This window comes from Cydia splendana, chromosome 12 (genome assembly GCF_910591565.1).
Source record: "Cydia splendana chromosome 12, ilCydSple1.2, whole genome shotgun sequence".
Lineage (NCBI taxonomy): Eukaryota > Metazoa > Arthropoda > Insecta > Lepidoptera > Tortricidae > Cydia > Cydia splendana.
Genome location: NC_085971.1, coordinates 226910 through 244795, shown reverse-complemented (window position 1 = coordinate 244795; position 17886 = coordinate 226910). Strand labels below are relative to the sequence as shown.

Sequence of the window (17886 nt, the reverse complement as noted above, 5' to 3'; positions counted from 1 at the left end):
AAACTTGCTATAGGTACGAAAGATCCCGTTATCATTGCATGGCTTATTTTTGTGCTTAGTTTCAAATATGTTGCCAATACCTATACTTACCACGTTTTATCTTTCCAGTGTCAGCATGGTGGTGGTGCTGAACGGGGTGCTGGCGGACGAGTGCCCCACGTCGGTCCGCGCCCTGCTGAGCGCGCACCCCGGCTACCGGGACGCGGCCGCGCAGCTGCTCGCGGCGGCCCCGCGCGTGGTAGGATCACCCGGCCTCCTGTACGTGGCGCAGCGGGAACTTGCGGCCGTGGTGCCACACGATAGTAAGTGCTGACTTAAGCTCACATTCGAATTGTGACTACAGCAACCTTATTATTACTACATTGCTGGTGCAGCTTTATAGCAGCGAGAAACGGGATGTCACTATTTCATTTCATTTATTTTATTCACTAACAATACACATTGTGTTTGAATGTCATTTTATATAACTATCTTAATTAACATTAATATAACAATAATATTTACTATTAATAATCTCCTTCTACGATTTCCATTCACCGGGCTGGGTCACGCCGAAGAAATATAAACTTATATATAGGTTCTAGATAGGTACAGTAGATAACCTAGGTATATTAACTTGCCTCTCGTTACATCCTGGCTGCTGTAAGCTACTAGCTGATTCCGTCTACCTTTCTAAGCAGGAAGGTCGAATCAGCAGACAGTAATTTTCGTTATAACCTAGTAGGTATGTATAAGAACTTGGGATTAGGAAGCCAGATATCTAATTATCGCAAGTATCGCAACGGAACTTTGAATTGAACATTAGGATTTCAGTTTCAAAACCAGATCTTTAAAGCGTAATTTACCTTATTTGTCGTGAATTGATAAATCACATAATAATACTACTGCGGAAATATACAATACCTAAAGTATTTTCTGATCACGCATACTTCACCACGAAAACATTCATAAGATAACACGCACGGTCCGTCGTTAATATATACTTATCTTACAACAATGTTATTGCACTCATGTGTTTCTCTTTAATTTATGGATCGAAGACAATTTATTGTTTTTATTTGTTTTCAGAGAATGTAAACATCATCGGTTCAGATGACGCCACATCATGTATTATAGTTGTTGTGAGGCATTCAGGTAAGCAAAAAGTTGTTTATTTATTGTTAACAATTTTTTTGCTTTCGCAATATCTTGATTTTATCAAGAGAAGCATAATTTTTTTTTTGTATCTGCCTTTCCTAAAACAATTCCACTTTTTAAAATAGCCATTGAATATAATTTTTAAAATAGTACTAGTATTCACAAAACAGGAAATTCTTTGCACATTATATACATACCAGTTTACAAAAAACATCTTTTGTGACTATAACTGCGGTCAGACATATCCAATTTTATACCTTTTAAAATTATGAATGGCAGTATGGTGACAGTTTACATCTGCAACAATGACAATTCTCGTTTTAAATATATTGAGAACGGGTCACTCACGTATTTTAAGTCAAAAAACGCTCACGGAAGTTTTGTTATTAAAATTCTCGTTTTGTTGACTAGAATATACTGAAAATAGTTTTTTTTTTATCCACAGGATCAGGAGCAGTCGCCTTAGCGCACCTCGACGGCTCCGGCACGGCAGAGGCCGCAGCAGCTATGGTCGCCAGGGTCCAACAGTTAGCTGTCGGCTACCCTGAGGGCAGACTCGAGCTACAACTGGTCGGGGGCTTCACCGACCCACACAGATACTCCGATGAGCTATTCGCGAATATCATGTGTAAGTTCCTCGTGTCGATAGATGGTCTCTAGGGATCATAAACACAGGCAACTTTCTTTTTAAATCGAACACAAAGCCATATTACATAAACCAGCTATTATGGATAGGTACCTACTACAAGCTCATATTCGGCGTAACTAATTCCGTTGCTGACAAAAATAAATTAAATAACGATTAGTTTGGTTAGCCGATGGTTGGAAACGGCGACCGCCCACGCACGGAAACATTTGCGTTGGTGTTGGCAGCATGACAAACTAAATGTCATTGCGAAAATTGAAGAACTAAATGTTTAATTGTAACTCGGAAACCAACCAGCTGACATGAGACTAAAAAGTTCATATCTCTTGCTTGTCGAGTGAATTGTGGCCCAAGATCACACAGATATTATCATCATCATCATTGGCCTGTAACATCAATAAGATGATGGTTTAAACAGCGTCCATAAGAGTGCGGCACTTCCGCAAATGACTATTAAGTCCAATGCGAGAGCTGCAGCCGCGACCGCATAGCTGGCAGGAGAATGCCGTGCCCGGTGACGAAGGTGGGAGAGCTGCGCGCTGGTGTCTCGGTTCTCGCCTAGTGTGAAGAAGACTAAACCACGCTTCATCGTGTGCAACTACCCCTTCTCCCAGGGTTTTCCTCCAGTGGTCGCGATCTTCAGCCTTCCTTTCCCAGTTGGTGGGAACGATCCGGAAGGACAACATGTCTCGCTTTGCGCTATCCTTAAAACGAAGATATTATACGATGTTCCTATTTGCTGATTTTCGGTAAATTGGCAGAAACTAACGTAAATCTTGTTAATAAGTAACATCGCAGTTCCTCTATACATGTATTATAACACTCGCCGGCATCCTTATAAGGCACCGTAAATCATTAGAACACTCCTAAAACGAAGGAGCGCTGATGCTCAAAGCAATTTATTAATTCATTAAAGTTAATAATACCTTACATAGAAGACTACACTAAACTTGTTTGTCGATTACGTATAAGGCAACCATAAGTCTACTGTACCAATTTAGTAAATGACTTTCACTATCGAAAAAGAAGCGGGGTCTATGTGAAGACGAGTTTTTGCCTGATCTTTTGCCTTACTTAGAATGGAAAACATTTACATTTAGGTATGGGAACCTTGCAGTAGGAATGCATCAGGTATTTTTTAAGGCAGAGACTACGAGACTTGTACCCCTTTTTACTAGAATTAGAAAATTAATCCTTTGGGTGTCCAGCCTTCACTTTGACGGAACTATGTTTTAATCACAGGTTTAGAATGACGCTTACGCTTAATTAAAGATAATTTCAATTTGCTAAAGAGAAACCATCACATGTTATTATTCCAATCTAATTCCCCAAATTATTTTTTACATGTTGTAATGTTAACAATGTGTTTTGCACTAAACAGCAGAAACTCACAACCAACCAATCACATTCCAGTATCATTCCACCGTCAGTCCGTGGAGATCGACCTCACCCTCGCGTGCTGCTGCGAGCTCAACACGGCGCTCGGCGGCGGCGCGCCCGCGCCGCTGGTGACCGGCGTCGGCGTCGACATCCGCCAGGGAGACCTCTTCCCCGCCACCTTCCCCGACAAGGTGAGATATCCAACTCGAAGTTATTGTCACTTTGGCAGAGGAGATCGACCTTGCATGTGAACTCGACACCTTTCCTTACGAGGTGACTTGGTAGAGGTACAGTAATAGGGTTGTAAAAAAACGGTTTTTTTTCTGACTTGAAAAAAAAACATGAAAAAAAACCGTTTTTTTTCTGGAGTACGTTTTTTTTCAAAAGTATGAAAACTCAAAATTTGCAAGGCAGTTAATACTTATACGGTTGTTTTACTTGTTTTAGACTTTATGTTAACCATTAAACCAATTTAATTTAACGGGTACGTATTGCAATGTCTAAAATTAAAAAAACTAACGTTAAATAACCTACGTTCAAAATACCTAAAATCTAAATACGAGTACCTTATGGTGTTTTGACTTCAATTCAAAATATCTAAAGTTTAAAAGGGTGCATATTATAATGTCTAAAATTAAAAACACTAATGTAAATTTACCTACGTCCAAAATCACTAAAATCTAAATACGTAATGATTAAATACCAAAAGCTAAAAATGTCTAATGGTCGCCGAAGGCCGCAGGCGACCAGCAAGCCGGAGCTGCGAAGGCTGCGAAAGTGCGAAGCCTCAGCCGCTCCGGCTCCCATTGTGCTCTGCGCTTTGCTACGGCGGGCGAGGGCTGCTTCCCCTCCGCGCCTCCGGCTTTTGACATACACTCTAGGGGTAGGACAGACAAGACCACGTGGATAGTGGGGTGCTCCGATTCGAATCTACCTTTGATTCGGATTTTGGTTAATTTAGGCTTTCTTTTAATTTTTTTTTTAATTTTTACGTATCAATGAATATCTCATCGTTGTGCAATCTAGTGGGTGACTAACAACTAACAGAAAATAATTCAACTTTGTTCAATCTACCCTCTTTTACGCTCGCGGAACCTACCCTACTACTTCGTACAAATAGCTAGCAAATGAATCATTTTAGGTATTTTGACCATAGGGTATTTCAAATGTTGGTGTATCAAAATTAGGTGACATATCTTTTGGTATTTCAAACATTAGATATTTAGTCCAATAGGTATTTTAAGCTTAGGTAATTGGTAGGTAGGTGTTACTTGCTTAGGTATTTAAAATCATGAGGTATTTAGATTTTAGGTATTTTGAACGTAGGTTATTTAACGTTCGTTTTTTTAATTTTAGACATTGCAATACGTACCCAATTTAACAACTTTGATTAATAACAACATAAATGAAATCTGTACTGGTAGTTATCGCAATTTACTGTTGGCAACACCAACGCCTCTCGTCGCCGCATCGGGGAATTCAGGGATTCCCCAAAAATTACTTAGTTTTAAGTTACTTATATAAATAAATCATGAAAAACCGTTATTGTGGCATATTTTTGTTCATCTGAAAAAAAACCTAATTTAGAAAAAAACCATGGTGCCAGGTTTTTTTTCATAAATTTGAAAAAAAAGAACATTTGTTTTTTTTTCTATTTGCAACCCTATACAGTAACATACTTAACGAGTAGAAAAATACAGACGTAGGGGGAAAGATCTGGTCGAGCAAGATAGAGGACAACGTTACAGATGAATAGTACACATGAACATGACCGTTTAATCTCATGAGGTCTCTGTCTTAGAGGCCTCTAAGCTGATACGACATTCTGAAGCGACAATAGATTCAGATTTGGGGAACCCCTCTGGTTAATCGATGTTTTTATTTTTTATTTGGTTGTGACTTGTGGTTTTGCAGGGACCAGAGCAGCCGCTACGAGGAGCCAGGACTATCACCGGAGGCCCACATTCCGCTCAGGTAACTTTTTAAACTAGTTTCATCCTAATGCTTATACAGAAACTATTTACTGTTTTGTGGTCTGTTCTGATTCTGACTATTAGCACTATAGTGCTAATGATTTAAACTTTCACGATTATTAAACATTATCAAACTGCACTCGGGACTTAATCGCGTATTTAAGTTTTTAAATTTACCTCCGACGTTTCGAGGACGGCGTTGTCCCCGTGGTCTCGGAGAAGACTGGCTCAAGTTGACATCAACATCTTCTAGCCGCGCGAGTTTTTCGAACTACCCGCACTTGGTCTTGTTTATCAGTTTGAACGTTTTGCGCACTAGGGATGTTACTCTGTCGACACACAACTCTAACGATATTCGATTTATCGACTGTCAATATTCGTTTCCGCTTACATTTACTAATGACTGGATTCCATGTGGATGAGATCTTAAAACCCTCGTCCCGATTAAAATTGCAATATTTTTTGATATTAAATCTGAGGGCTTCCCGCACTTTTCTAACTGTAGAAATGGCGATCCGTGGAAAGGATTTTAGGGTTATGCAGCTCAATCCAGTGGTTTGGTCCTGACTCCAGCAAATGCTCAGCCACTAGCACTAGCACTAGTCTTGTGGCTATCAATGTTATCATCCTTGTGTTAACAGATTATTATTTATACCGTGTTTTTATTAATGCCGTATCAGATCTAGAAGCTGAATCAAGAGGTTGTAACGTCCGATTAGGCTCGATTTACTTCATTTATGAAGGACCGGTGACAACGTAATATTGAGATGACGTTGAAACACAACCTCATTGATTAGAATAATCAAAGAAAATTCGGTGTTAAAAGCTAGGTATCACAAATGAAACTTATTAATATTTAGTCTTATAAGCAATAGTCATCATCATCATCATCATCTCAGCCATAAGACGTCCACTGCTGAACATAGGCCTCCCCCTTGGACCTCCATTCGTACCGGTTGAAAGCTACCCGCATCCCGCATCCAGCGTCCTCCGGCGTCTTTAACAAGGTCGTCTGTCCACCCGGTGTGCCGGTGGACAAGGTCGTGTGTAAGCAATAGTAAAGTTATTTTATTATTATGAACTTTACGTTATATTTTGTAGGTGTTGGACATATACGACAACGCAGTGGGCATGCTCCGCATCGGGCCGTTCAACTACGACCCGCTCCGCGGCGTGGACTTGTGGCTCGAGCAGTCGGACGACTTCATTCTGCAACACTTGAGCACTACTCCGGCTGTGGAGCCTCCACACTTCGTACATCACGTGGGTTTATTCATATTCAATTCAACTAGTTGTTACGTAAACTGAACTGCTCGACCAATCATGAGAGAACAGACTTCAGCATCACTCGTGCATCATCATCAGACCTGTACAGGAATGAAAGAATTCGTACATCAATATTTAACGCCTGCCTTGTATCTTGTATGTATATTGTTTTCTTCTTACGTATGAAACACAGGCTTTAAGGGGCCCACTGATTAACAGTCCGCCGGACGGTATCGGCCTGTCAGTTAGAACAACATTTTGACAGTTCCGAACAACTGACAGGCCGATACCGTCCGGCGGACTGTTCATTATATAGCCCCTTTAGTAAATAGCTTTAACACAGCAAGAAATTTTGTCATATCAACACTACCTTTAATATTGTCATATCAAATGTTAACCGGTTTCGTTCGTAATGATGACGCCAACGGCAGTCAACTTAAATCTTACTATCAAGTACCTATGAAACTTAATCCTAATGTTCGGTATTAAAACCTTCTGCGATTTCGTTTATTGATTTTCCACTTTTAAACAATGACATATAAAAATAATGTGACATTTTGATTGCGATTTGTACTAAAAGCACGTATTTTATATAAATAATAAAGAACCAGTGAGATATATGAGTTTAATTATACATAATCCACTTCATTTTTGGTCCTTCGAACCGGATTAGAACCAGTGACCTATGACCTAAACAGTACTTAATCGTTGAAATTCACAGATGATTCCAAGGACTCTTGCAAGGTTTTTTTCACCCGTTTTTATAACGTGTTTATTTCTCAATTCCAGATCCGCGCCACGTTGAAGTTCATCCAGCAGCACCCGTTCCCGGCCGTGACCGTGTTCGCCGACAACCGCCCGCACTACTACCGCCGCGACGAACAGAGCGGCTGCTGGGCCCCGGTCCGGTTCTAAACGGTTATATCCGGCTCGGAGGGGTGGCTTCCCTGACAACCACCCTACCGCCGCGACGAGCAGAGCGGCTGCTGGGCTCCGGTCCGGTTCTAAACGGTTATATCCGGCTCTCAGGGGTGGCTTCCTTGACAACCACCCTACCGCCGTGATGGACAGAGCGGTGGCTAGCTCCGGTGCGGTTCTAATCGGTTCTAAGGAGCGATGCCGTTCCCAAACAATCGGCCACCTTACTACCGTCGCGAGGAACAGAATAGTTGCTGGGCTTCGGAATGGTTAAACCGGACTATAACCGGTTCTCGAAGGCTTTCGTGGATTACACTATAGTTATTGCCGTGACATACGGGGCGGCTATTAGACCGAGGTCCGATTTGAACCGATAATGTCTCGATAGGCGGCATTATACTATTTAACCGGTTCTCACCTGTATACGACATTTAATAAATATTCTCTGGACCGAGGAAAAAAACGTATAGCCTCTAACATTTATCAGAATGACAGAATGTTATGTTTGAGTACACTGAATAAAACGGCTCAAAGGTGGCCGGCAAAAATACTACATATACAAAGCATAATAAAATAAATCGCACAAATTGTTTGTAAATGTTGATATTGATCGGTTATCTTGTGTGTGAAGAAAGCAACTATCAATTTTATTATCTACCTACTATGGCACTTTCGAATAGTTCATCTACAGTCAGAGTTCCAATCGACTCAAATCAACTCCAATCATTTTCGAAATACTTATATAAAAAAATCGAAAGTGATTTAAAGATTTCCCAGTTATAATAATTCCTTCCAATCAACATTATAACATAATTAGCTATTTTTATAAAACAAAACATATAACTAAAATGACAATGTGTTTAGTCGATATCCGAACAAACTAGTTATTACTAAAATGTGACATTACATTACGTATTGTGTACATAAACTCTGTTTTTAAATTCTATAAACAAAAAGGAGACTTCAATTGACAAATTAAATTTACAACCCGCTCATCATGTTTTCCCTCGTTTATATACTAAATTAACAAATCTATCTGACAAAGTAAAACCCACAGATAATGGGTCCCGTCGTCTTAGAACCAAACAAACTATGGTTCGCGATTCTTTGGATGTGGCATATCTAAAGACATGATTTCTTAATCGTTTCCAGCACCATCTGCGTCAAGCTTTGCGAATTATTTGATCCTAATTGCGGTAATGGAACTGTCATATTCGTATCTCGTATTTTTAAACAGAGTATATTTATATTGCTAGAAATATTTATTTAAGAGACCCATTGGATGGTCAAGATTAACCATCCAATGGGTCACTTGTATTGTAAGTATTTGGTTTGAACTTTGCCCTTAACGCATGACAACCGTGAGTGACATTTGATAATTCATTCAATTGTTTTGCCGTATTCTCGCGCATCAGTAAATTCCAAATTTAATCTTATGTTCCAATGTCACTTACGGCTGTTATGCTTTTATGAACAGTACGGATATGATGGTCGTTCTTGTCTACGTGACAGCGTGATAAAACGGTGTCCGTCACTTTCTATCCCACGGTGTTAAACAGTGACAGTTATTTTATCACGTGGATAAAGCTATCCATAATACGCTGGCAGAACTATTTAAGTAGAAATCACAAACAAATGATCAAAATAAATAATTTAAGATTTAAAACATGACCGCATGCGGCTAATATGGGTATTTGTGAAGTTTTCTATTGTACCTACCTACTTATTAATTATCTATGACAATTGTGCTGAATACTGCACATTATTAAATACTTTAATGTGATAAATAAACTATTAGTATGTATTAATTATTATTGAGTGACGTTGTTCATATGACGGAATATACATTATGTAATGCTTGTTAGTTATTCATTGTACAGGCAAGTGACAATCAATATGAAACCGCTAGGAATCTCATATGATTGGCATATATGTTCATTGACCTATATTTTTAAATATTAATTTAAATAACGGAACAAAATGTAAAAATTTCACAATTTACTGTATCTGTATGGTTTTAATTGTTAACAATAGGGCTCCTTACGCTTCATGTGCAATAAGGACGTTTCCATCTGAAATTTCAACATAATTTCTGCCAGAAACGTCCTTATTGCACATGAAGCATACCTAAGGACCCTTCTCCGTGGAAAGCCATATAATATATATATATGCTCGATTCATGTTTATAATGACCAATTATTACATTTTGTCTGTCAAACCGTAGATATCGTTTGGTATAAGGAGTGTTGTTCTATAGATGCGGTTGTAAATTGAATAATGTGTTTTAGTGGTGTATTCCCATTTGTCTCCGCGGGGACCAGATGGGAATAGGAGCATTCATATGAATAATTCCCATCTGTCCCCGCATTATGTGTGGCGGCGGTCACGTGGGGCGGGGACTAATGGAAATACACCGTTTTTTGTCTGTAAATAATATGACATTAATTTTATTTACTATTTTTGTTAAGTTAACTATTATTTTGTATATTTTGGCTTACCATGACTGCAGGCTTCTTTCGATTAGTCAAATACAGAGTGGGATTAGTATTCGGGTCGGCACCATTTGCGATATATTTGTGCACATTTTTGTAGGTATGGCTGGACCCCATTTTATAAAGTTACAAGACAGCTGCTGTCACCGCCATATAATTTATAACCTGAAAACGCAAACATGTAACCTATTGAGATAATAGCTGTCCCCGTACCCAAACTAAGTAAAAAATACTATACAATAAGGGCCCGAATTAACGCATTCACTGCCAGGGGGCGCGGCCTAGGAACAAACTTGTATGACGGTGAACGCACATGTGCGTTGGGGGCAGTGAATGTGTTAAGAGTCCGTCTAAGCTAACTCTTCACCGACTTTGACATGACAAAAGTGTGGAGGTACTTACAGTCGACGTAAAAGATATGTTTACATTTTTCACCTTATTAATAAGGAGTAAAGTGTAAATATGTAAACATATATTTGACGTCGACTGTACCATTATAAACGTCATATCTTTATAGCAATTTGACGTTTCATACATTTCCACACTGTTAAACAAAGAGGGTGCAAAGTGAGCTCGGTCCGACTCTAGCGAGCTGACAGCCAGGTGGTGTTTCTGTCAGAATATTTCGTAGTGCATCTATAATAACAGTGTTGTGTTTTTAGTTGCCAGTAGTACCTAGTAATAATATTGTTTTAAATGAGTATGAATGGTATGATTTCCCTATTCTAATGTAAGGACGCCAAGCGCGAAGAATTTCGTACATCGACCCACCTGATCCTATCTGTATCGTACGCGCAGCGCATATATATTGCTGTCCCGCTCGCACAGTGGCATTGACCGCCGGCATCATGGGCGGGACACCAATACAATTACGTGCGTGCGATAGAGATAGTAACAGGCGGGTCGATGTATGAAATTCTTCGTCCTTAGCGTTCTTACTTTATCAAAGCTATGAAATTGTATGTCGCCATTTTGACAGAATGACATAAGTACCTATTGACATATATTATGGAAAATTAGCCCCAGACAAACTTGAAAGATGAATCTTGTAAATAATATAGTGAACAATTAGTTGTAAGTTAGTTAATGTCGTTAATAGTTATTGTTTTGTGAATTATAATGAATATATTGAAAGTTCAAAAGTTTGCCGTGCCTTTTATTTTTATATAGATTTTACATATTTTCCTATTTTGATTTCTATTAACTCGATATAATGTTGCCTGGTTGTAATATTCTAGTAGGTAGGTAGTAGGTGACCGATAGATTTGGAGTAGCGCGAGGCAGCGAGACTCGGGATTTTCACTTCACGGAATAGCTTATCTGGCAAACCAAATTAAAGTAAGCGGGCATTACATTATACAATTTGCAGAGCGCTAATTAAGTGTTGCTAGGCGAGATAAAAAAGAGCTTGTTCATTACACTACACTAGCTAGCGACGCTAGTTAGTGTCTTATTTTCATTTCAGCAGTAATCATCGTTCGAATCGAACCGCATCTTTCGAGCTAGTATATCATGGCACCATCAAAACATCAAAAAGTTGGTATTGTGTTAACACTGTTGTCTAGTTCAATTTTTACGAGTAAAAAGAGACGCAGGAAATGCTGGGCCAAACAATATCTGTTGTTGAGAAAAAAAATGTCCAGCTTAAACATTTTGAACGAAATAGAGTCTACAGATCACTACAGATGCCAGAAATTATTTAAGGTAGGTAGGTTGATCTATATTTTATTCTGTGGCCATGTCTCACTCAATAATCTCAACCGATTTTTTTATCTGGCAACACAAGATAACTTTTTTTGTTGTTGCTGTTATGTTGCTGTTTGACAGCCACTTGACAGCTGATTGTCTTGCGAGCGAGTCTTGCTTCTTGTAGAGTTACAAAGAAAGTTACTGCAAAACTTTACGTGCAAGTGTTTTAGTTTCTAAGCAGAAAGAATAATGGAAAAGCCGACAGTTACTGTGACTGACCAGCCTCCACCGTACTCTGCTGCGGTGCCAGGTAAGCGTAAAGTTTATGAAGCCCTATAAGTTTTTGATTAGTGATTCATATGAGATAAGCCTTTATGTGTCTCTAAACTGCGCAATGATTGAGAAATTAGGCTTATTTATACGTAGCCTAAATTCTTTTGACCTCTTTTATGTCTTTATATAGTAAAATCCTTAGCAATAATTATCAGCTTGCAATGAGATTGTCGTAAACGTTTGTAGGTATACACCATTAGTATATCGATGTATTTGTCAGCGTGTTGGGCGCTCTTATCGAAACCGGTGTCAATTAACATTTTAATATTGAACAATAATAATTGTGGTTTTGTTTCCATAGTGAATGAGGATTCTATTGATATTGGAATGGAACCTTGTCATTTAAAATTTGATGATGAACAAAAATATCAACTTTATTGATAGTGTTCCTTTAGTAAAATCTGAAAAATCAACTAGATGATCATACATTCCATAAATTGTTATGTAAATGTATCATAATATGTATAGGCAAGTGGGCAAATAAATCAAATGAACCACTGTAATCATTTAAAATGAATCTGTGTTATTAGTATTCTGATTAGTTGTAACTGTTAAAGTGTTTCCAAGTAATAGGTATTCTTAAACCAGAAAACTAATTACTGGTAAAACCAGTTCTTGAAGGAATGTCAATCCTTTTTTATCTAATTATTATTTACTTTTTAACTGACTTATAATGGAGTTTTTTCTTAATATTTCTGTGTCTTTACTTATGTATTATCTTGAAGATGGCTGCACCAATTTGAAAGTGAAGAAAGGAACTCTTTAAATATTTTTGGAACAACTTAAAGTACCATAGCAACTTAGATATATTATCTTTATAGTATTTCATGCATTTGCTCTGTGCTACCGTGCCAGCTAGCGGACACCCTTAGAAAACATCAAGCACCTATTTCACCATGTTGACAATTGTCACCTTACAATTTTCTGTACAGTTCCCAGTTAATAAGTGACAACTGTACTTTGTGTCTATACAGGTGAATTGTCATTGTGAAACAGGAGCTAAAGACTATCAAATAATAACAGTTTTTATGTTAATGCATATTTATGCGAAAGATTATTTAATCATGATCATGAATCACTTTGAAATTGGGAATCCACGTCACAGCAGCTATCTTTAATAATGACATTTCAGTATTTATTTTTATCAATTATTTTCTGTCACATATTGTCTTTATCTCTATGAGTCATTTGTTGTGTGATACATTTGTTATGCCAGGTATTGATTGATGTCGCAATTGAAAATATCGATAGGTTAGTATTCAGCAGAAACATTGAGACAATTCCAGAATGTACAAGTTCATATAGTAACATATATTATAATGGCAAGGGTAGGGGTTACTACATGTAACATTTTTTAGGATTCCTCTCAGATAATGTACAAAACTGAAAAGATTTGGCACATCATGTCGGTTCAAGGGTATATGTAACAGTTGTTTATGTCAATAAGAAGTAATTATATAACAATACAATTAGAAATCAACCTTATCAATACTGCTGATGAGGATGAATTCTAATTGCTTGTTGATTCAACAACTAACAATGTTATGACACTTATAAATTCAAAACCTGACATTAACCATGTTCTTAATCAAATTATTATATTGTTGTTGTATAATATGTTGAATTATTTTATTCTGTTAATAGTGTGTATGTTCATTTCCTTTGCATATAAGCATTTAACAGATGAGGCATTAATTGTGATTGTCTAATTTACCAAATCATAACTTAGGAATACATACAGATATCTCTGTCTGGCGGGCAAATCTGACGATTTATGATGGGAATAAGACGGTACATGTGTCTGTGGCATCTGGCAGATTAACCTGACTATCACTGGCATATTTTGCTATATCCATGTAGCTTTTATAAACGGATACCATTGGTTACTGCTTCAGGAGCGCCCCCTGCGCCGCAGCCGGGCGGGGCGGCCTACCCTCCCCCTCCCCCGCCGCCCGGCTACACGCCGTACGGGCCCGCGCCGCCCAACACCGCCTACCTGCCCAACTACGGCGCCACCACTGTCATCATACCACCACAGGTACTTCACTTTTATAAATTCCTTCTCCGCATCTTACCGCTTTCTCGAGGGCTTAGGACAAGGAATTAGCCCGCTTTACTCATGATGTGTCCCTTCACTGAGCACCGCGCGATTGCTAAATATCAAATAATAGTTCGTACGTAAGTTCTACGAAACTTATTAGTACTTGCCGGGATTTGAACCTCCGATCTCCGGTTTTTTTAAGCTGTACGCCTTGCTGTTAGCTAGACCGTCAATGCGCTTAAGACGAGAGCTACGATTTGAGAAGCCTGGGCGTTAAGGTGCCGAGTGCCTTCTCAACATTTGCAGGACAAACTATTTTCATTTTGAAAAGCATGTTTTTCATTTCTGCGTTCAAGTTATGATGAAAATAACGGTCACTCTAATCGCCATAAGTCGTCATTTCATAATCCATAAAACATGGCGCGTTGCGTTACCATGTTCTTCAGCTGTCAGACTCGGGGGCAAGATTTCCTCATCTTTACACATCTGGTACAATCAATGAGCCTTTCATCGGTTATTGTAAAATATTCCTAAAACATGTTTTGAATGAGTAATGTTGTACTTTCCAGATAATCGCCGTGAACGCGTGCCCGGCCTGCCGCGTGGGCATCCTGGAGGACGACTTCACGTGCCTCGGCATCCTGTGCGCCATCTTTTTCTTCCCCCTCGGGATATTGTGCTGTCTCGCTCTCAAGAACCGACGGTGCTCGAACTGCGGGGCTATGTTCGGATAATTCTGTAATACCTAGACAAGGTGACAATCGTTTATTGACGTCAATCGAAAAGTAAAAGAGTATAGGAATGATAACGATCGAAAAGTCACAGGATAATTCTCATACATTGTTTTTTAAGCGATTGGCGTTTTGTATAAACGATTGTCACTAGGCTCCCTGGTTTGAGAATAGATTAGTGGCGAATGAGGATAAAAACTGCTTAATGCTCGCCATAGATGGCGCTGTGGGTTAAAAGTGACAAAATGTCTTTGTAAAATGTGGTTTATCTTTATTTTTTATTTTATTTCTAATATTCGCAAAAAAGTATCTTACGAATATCAGCAATGGTAAAATATGTACTCAAAAAGGAACAAATAATTGCGTGTGCTAGGTTTACGGTCAACTTGAATATTCTCTAAGAAATTGGGCTAATTTTATTGAATTTATGAAGTTTACCGTAACTGTCACTTGGACCCATTACACTGCACTGCAGCGCCATCTCTGTTGAGCTTTGCGTGTTTAAACTAATTTGAATTGGAGTCGTTTGTAATGTAGGTACGAAAAAAGAAACTCTTTCATACGCGATATTATATTTGATTTTTTTTCATTAAATAAATACGAAATAAACGCGTATTGAAAGAGTTTAAAGCGATCGATCGATCATGGATGATGTAAAAATAAGTAAATAGTCCTGAATTGTATATCACCAAACATGATCCGTCCAGTGACCCTTGGGTTAAAATGTTATTTACAACATTTTTGTTCAACTAACTGTGGAAACTTAATTGATTTTACAGTTTTTATATTTGTAATTAGTTTCTTTGCATAAAAGGGACAAAATGTAACCTAGACATGTTGCATTCCACTTAATTAAATAGTTTTGCAAAAATATCTTGACATAAACATACATATTTTATCAACATTATGCAATCGAAAATACAAAAAGATTTCAGTTAAGAAATTGGCATATTATGTGAAAGTTTTAATTTAGTTCTAGTATACTTACTGTGAATTATAATTGAAAAACTAAACATAACTACAAGTGGGTAAATACTACCCACTTGCATAGAATAAAAAAACGTAGAACTGTCAAAAAGTCTGTGACCTTGAAACGGCTAATCATGAAATTCATCAAATATAACGAAGCAATTGATATTGTGATAGGTACTGAATTACTGATGGTTAGGGAGGTTGAAGTAAAAATTGAAGCGACATTTAGACAAAGCTAGATTTAGCTACTTACTCGAAAACGTGAAGAGGCAGTTTAAATAGTTTTTTGTGCAGTTGGCTAAATTTAGCCATGACTAAAAACCGCTTTAACAGGGTTTGTGTTTACAAAACTTTTTATCTTTTCTTTTTAGAAAACTAAGTTCTAAATAGAAATAAAACCTTAGCATAAATGTCTGAGTGCTCGACACGGTACCAGCACAGGTCATCTTTGAGTCATTTTTAACCACTTGACCACAAAAGACGTCAACTGACTCGCGCGCGCGGCTACAGCCCAATATCAACCTTCGAGCTTGTACACAAGGTTCACGATGATGCGCTGCACACGATAGGCGTAGCGTTCAAAGGGTTAATAGAGATAACAATAGGGAGATCCCTATTGAGTGTTAGAATGTAAAGCTAGGACATTTATCTTAAGGTCTTAGGCCTTACTTCTTTCTTAATATAATTTGTCACTTCAGCTTAACCTGTTTATATAAATATTTTAACGTATTTTGTTAAGTTTGGTTGTAAGTAATTGAATTATTATTCCACTGTCGATTATTTAAATTTTAAAATTTAGAGCAATAATTTCTACTATTAAGTATTAAAATTGCTTTGCTACTATCTAAATTTCCTGAATAATTATTGATAAATATTCAAAAGTATATTTGATTCGAGTTTTACCAGAATTTGATTTATAATTTAAAAAAAATCATAATATTGTATGAGAATGAAATGGCCAGTATCACATATAAACATTTTGCCATTTTGTAGAGACAGGAAAATAGTAAGTATTGGTAATGTCCATATAAAGTAATGTGCCATGGTAAAGGCAGTTTGACCCCTACAGAATTGGCCAAACGTTCAACAAACAACAATATGAGACTGTACCTCACTAAAGGCACATTGACTTTGTATTTAGGGATTGCCCGCAGTTCTCTGTCTCTGCGTTGCATTAAAAATAGAGTTAATTTATGGTTTTAAGGGGTTTGTTAGGATTCATGGAGTTTTGTATTATATTGCACTTAATTTGCCATAAGGACGTATGCCTTCTACATTATCCACCAAACTGTATTGCCATATACTCGTATGTATTTTAAGCATTTCAACGCCAATTATTTGTTGTATTTCTGAGACATTCTTGCAATCCTATAACACAAATTTCTTTAATATAATGATATCTTCCGTTGACAGCTTAAACTCCCCATTCGCTTTGCGCGAAATGTATGGTAAGGTAGCTATTAAGAAACTTATTAGGTACCTCTGGAAAAACTTATGTTTTCGTGTTGTCTGCTGTCAAATAACTATAGTGTCCTAAAGCCGCCAGGTCGGCGACGTTGTCATGAAGACAGCCAACATGAGCCGGCGACAGCCAGCGGGAGCCAATCCATGCAATTTGTAAGTTCTGCAATTTTGTAATGGCAGGTGTCTGAGGTGTCAGAATCGATTGATTTTAGTAATGTAATGATTTAGTAGTAATGGGGGGTTGTATCTGGTTGCTGCTGTTAGGGCTGAACCCCTGGAGCCTGGCTCCCGCGGGCCGGACGCTTTGGGTGTCGGCGGGCCTGATTGGAATGCGTCGCGGGTCGGATTTGGCCCGCGGGCCGGGGTTTGGAGAGCCCTGCCTTAAACCATTACTATACAATAACCTTAAAATATGATTTATTGCTTTTTTAAACTTAGTCTTCGTCTGTTTGTATCATTTTTATTTTAGAAGTATACGAAATCCCTAGGTAGGGACATAAGTAGGTACGTAGGCACTAGTTTAAGTATGTACTGGTATCTATTATATGAAACATATAGTATAAGACTATTGAATTTGTAAAGATTTATACAATAAAAGTTGAAATGCAATATTATTCTACTTGTTTTATTGGTTAGAAGGAATAATACCTAGTAGTGTGTGATTGCTACACAATTTGCGTTAAAACTACGAGTGAGGGTTCTGAAACGAGAAGCACAGTTAGTTATATACACTGCTTTATCTACACATACATTATATTCTTTCTATTATGTGTTCAGGAACCGCATGATACGAGTCGTAACGTAACTTTGTTTGAAATTGACATTTAATTTCCAATGTGACGTC

General features: G+C 38.0%; 2 protein-coding genes across 4 annotated transcripts in view; both read left to right on the top strand.

Moving 5' to 3' along the window:
* Positions 1-10957, top strand: part of LOC134795318 (protein N-terminal asparagine amidohydrolase) — a 97436-nt gene extending 86479 nt beyond the window's left edge. For all 3 annotated transcript variants that reach the window (XM_063767136.1, XM_063767137.1, XM_063767135.1), the window contains 7 exons: positions 109-302; positions 1069-1134; positions 1583-1765; positions 3197-3354; positions 5078-5137; positions 6238-6399; positions 7192-10957. In XM_063767136.1, coding sequence (XP_063623206.1) covers positions 116-302; positions 1069-1134; positions 1583-1765; positions 3197-3354; positions 5078-5137; positions 6238-6399; positions 7192-7317 — 942 coding nt within the window. In that variant the 5' untranslated portion in view covers positions 109-115 and the 3' untranslated portion in view covers positions 7318-10957. The remainder of the gene's footprint in view (positions 1-108; positions 303-1068; positions 1135-1582; positions 1766-3196; positions 3355-5077; positions 5138-6237; positions 6400-7191) is intronic.
* A 679-nt stretch (positions 10958-11636) lies between these two features.
* Positions 11637-17656, top strand: LOC134795274 (membrane protein BRI3-like). Its single transcript, XM_063767065.1, has 3 exons — positions 11637-11811; positions 13730-13872; positions 14445-17656. The coding sequence occupies exons 1-3, from the start codon at positions 11751-11753 to the stop codon at positions 14607-14609; spliced, it is 369 nt and encodes a 122-aa protein (XP_063623135.1). The 5' UTR covers positions 11637-11750; the 3' UTR covers positions 14610-17656.
* The last annotated feature ends 230 nt before the right edge of the window (positions 17657-17886 follow it).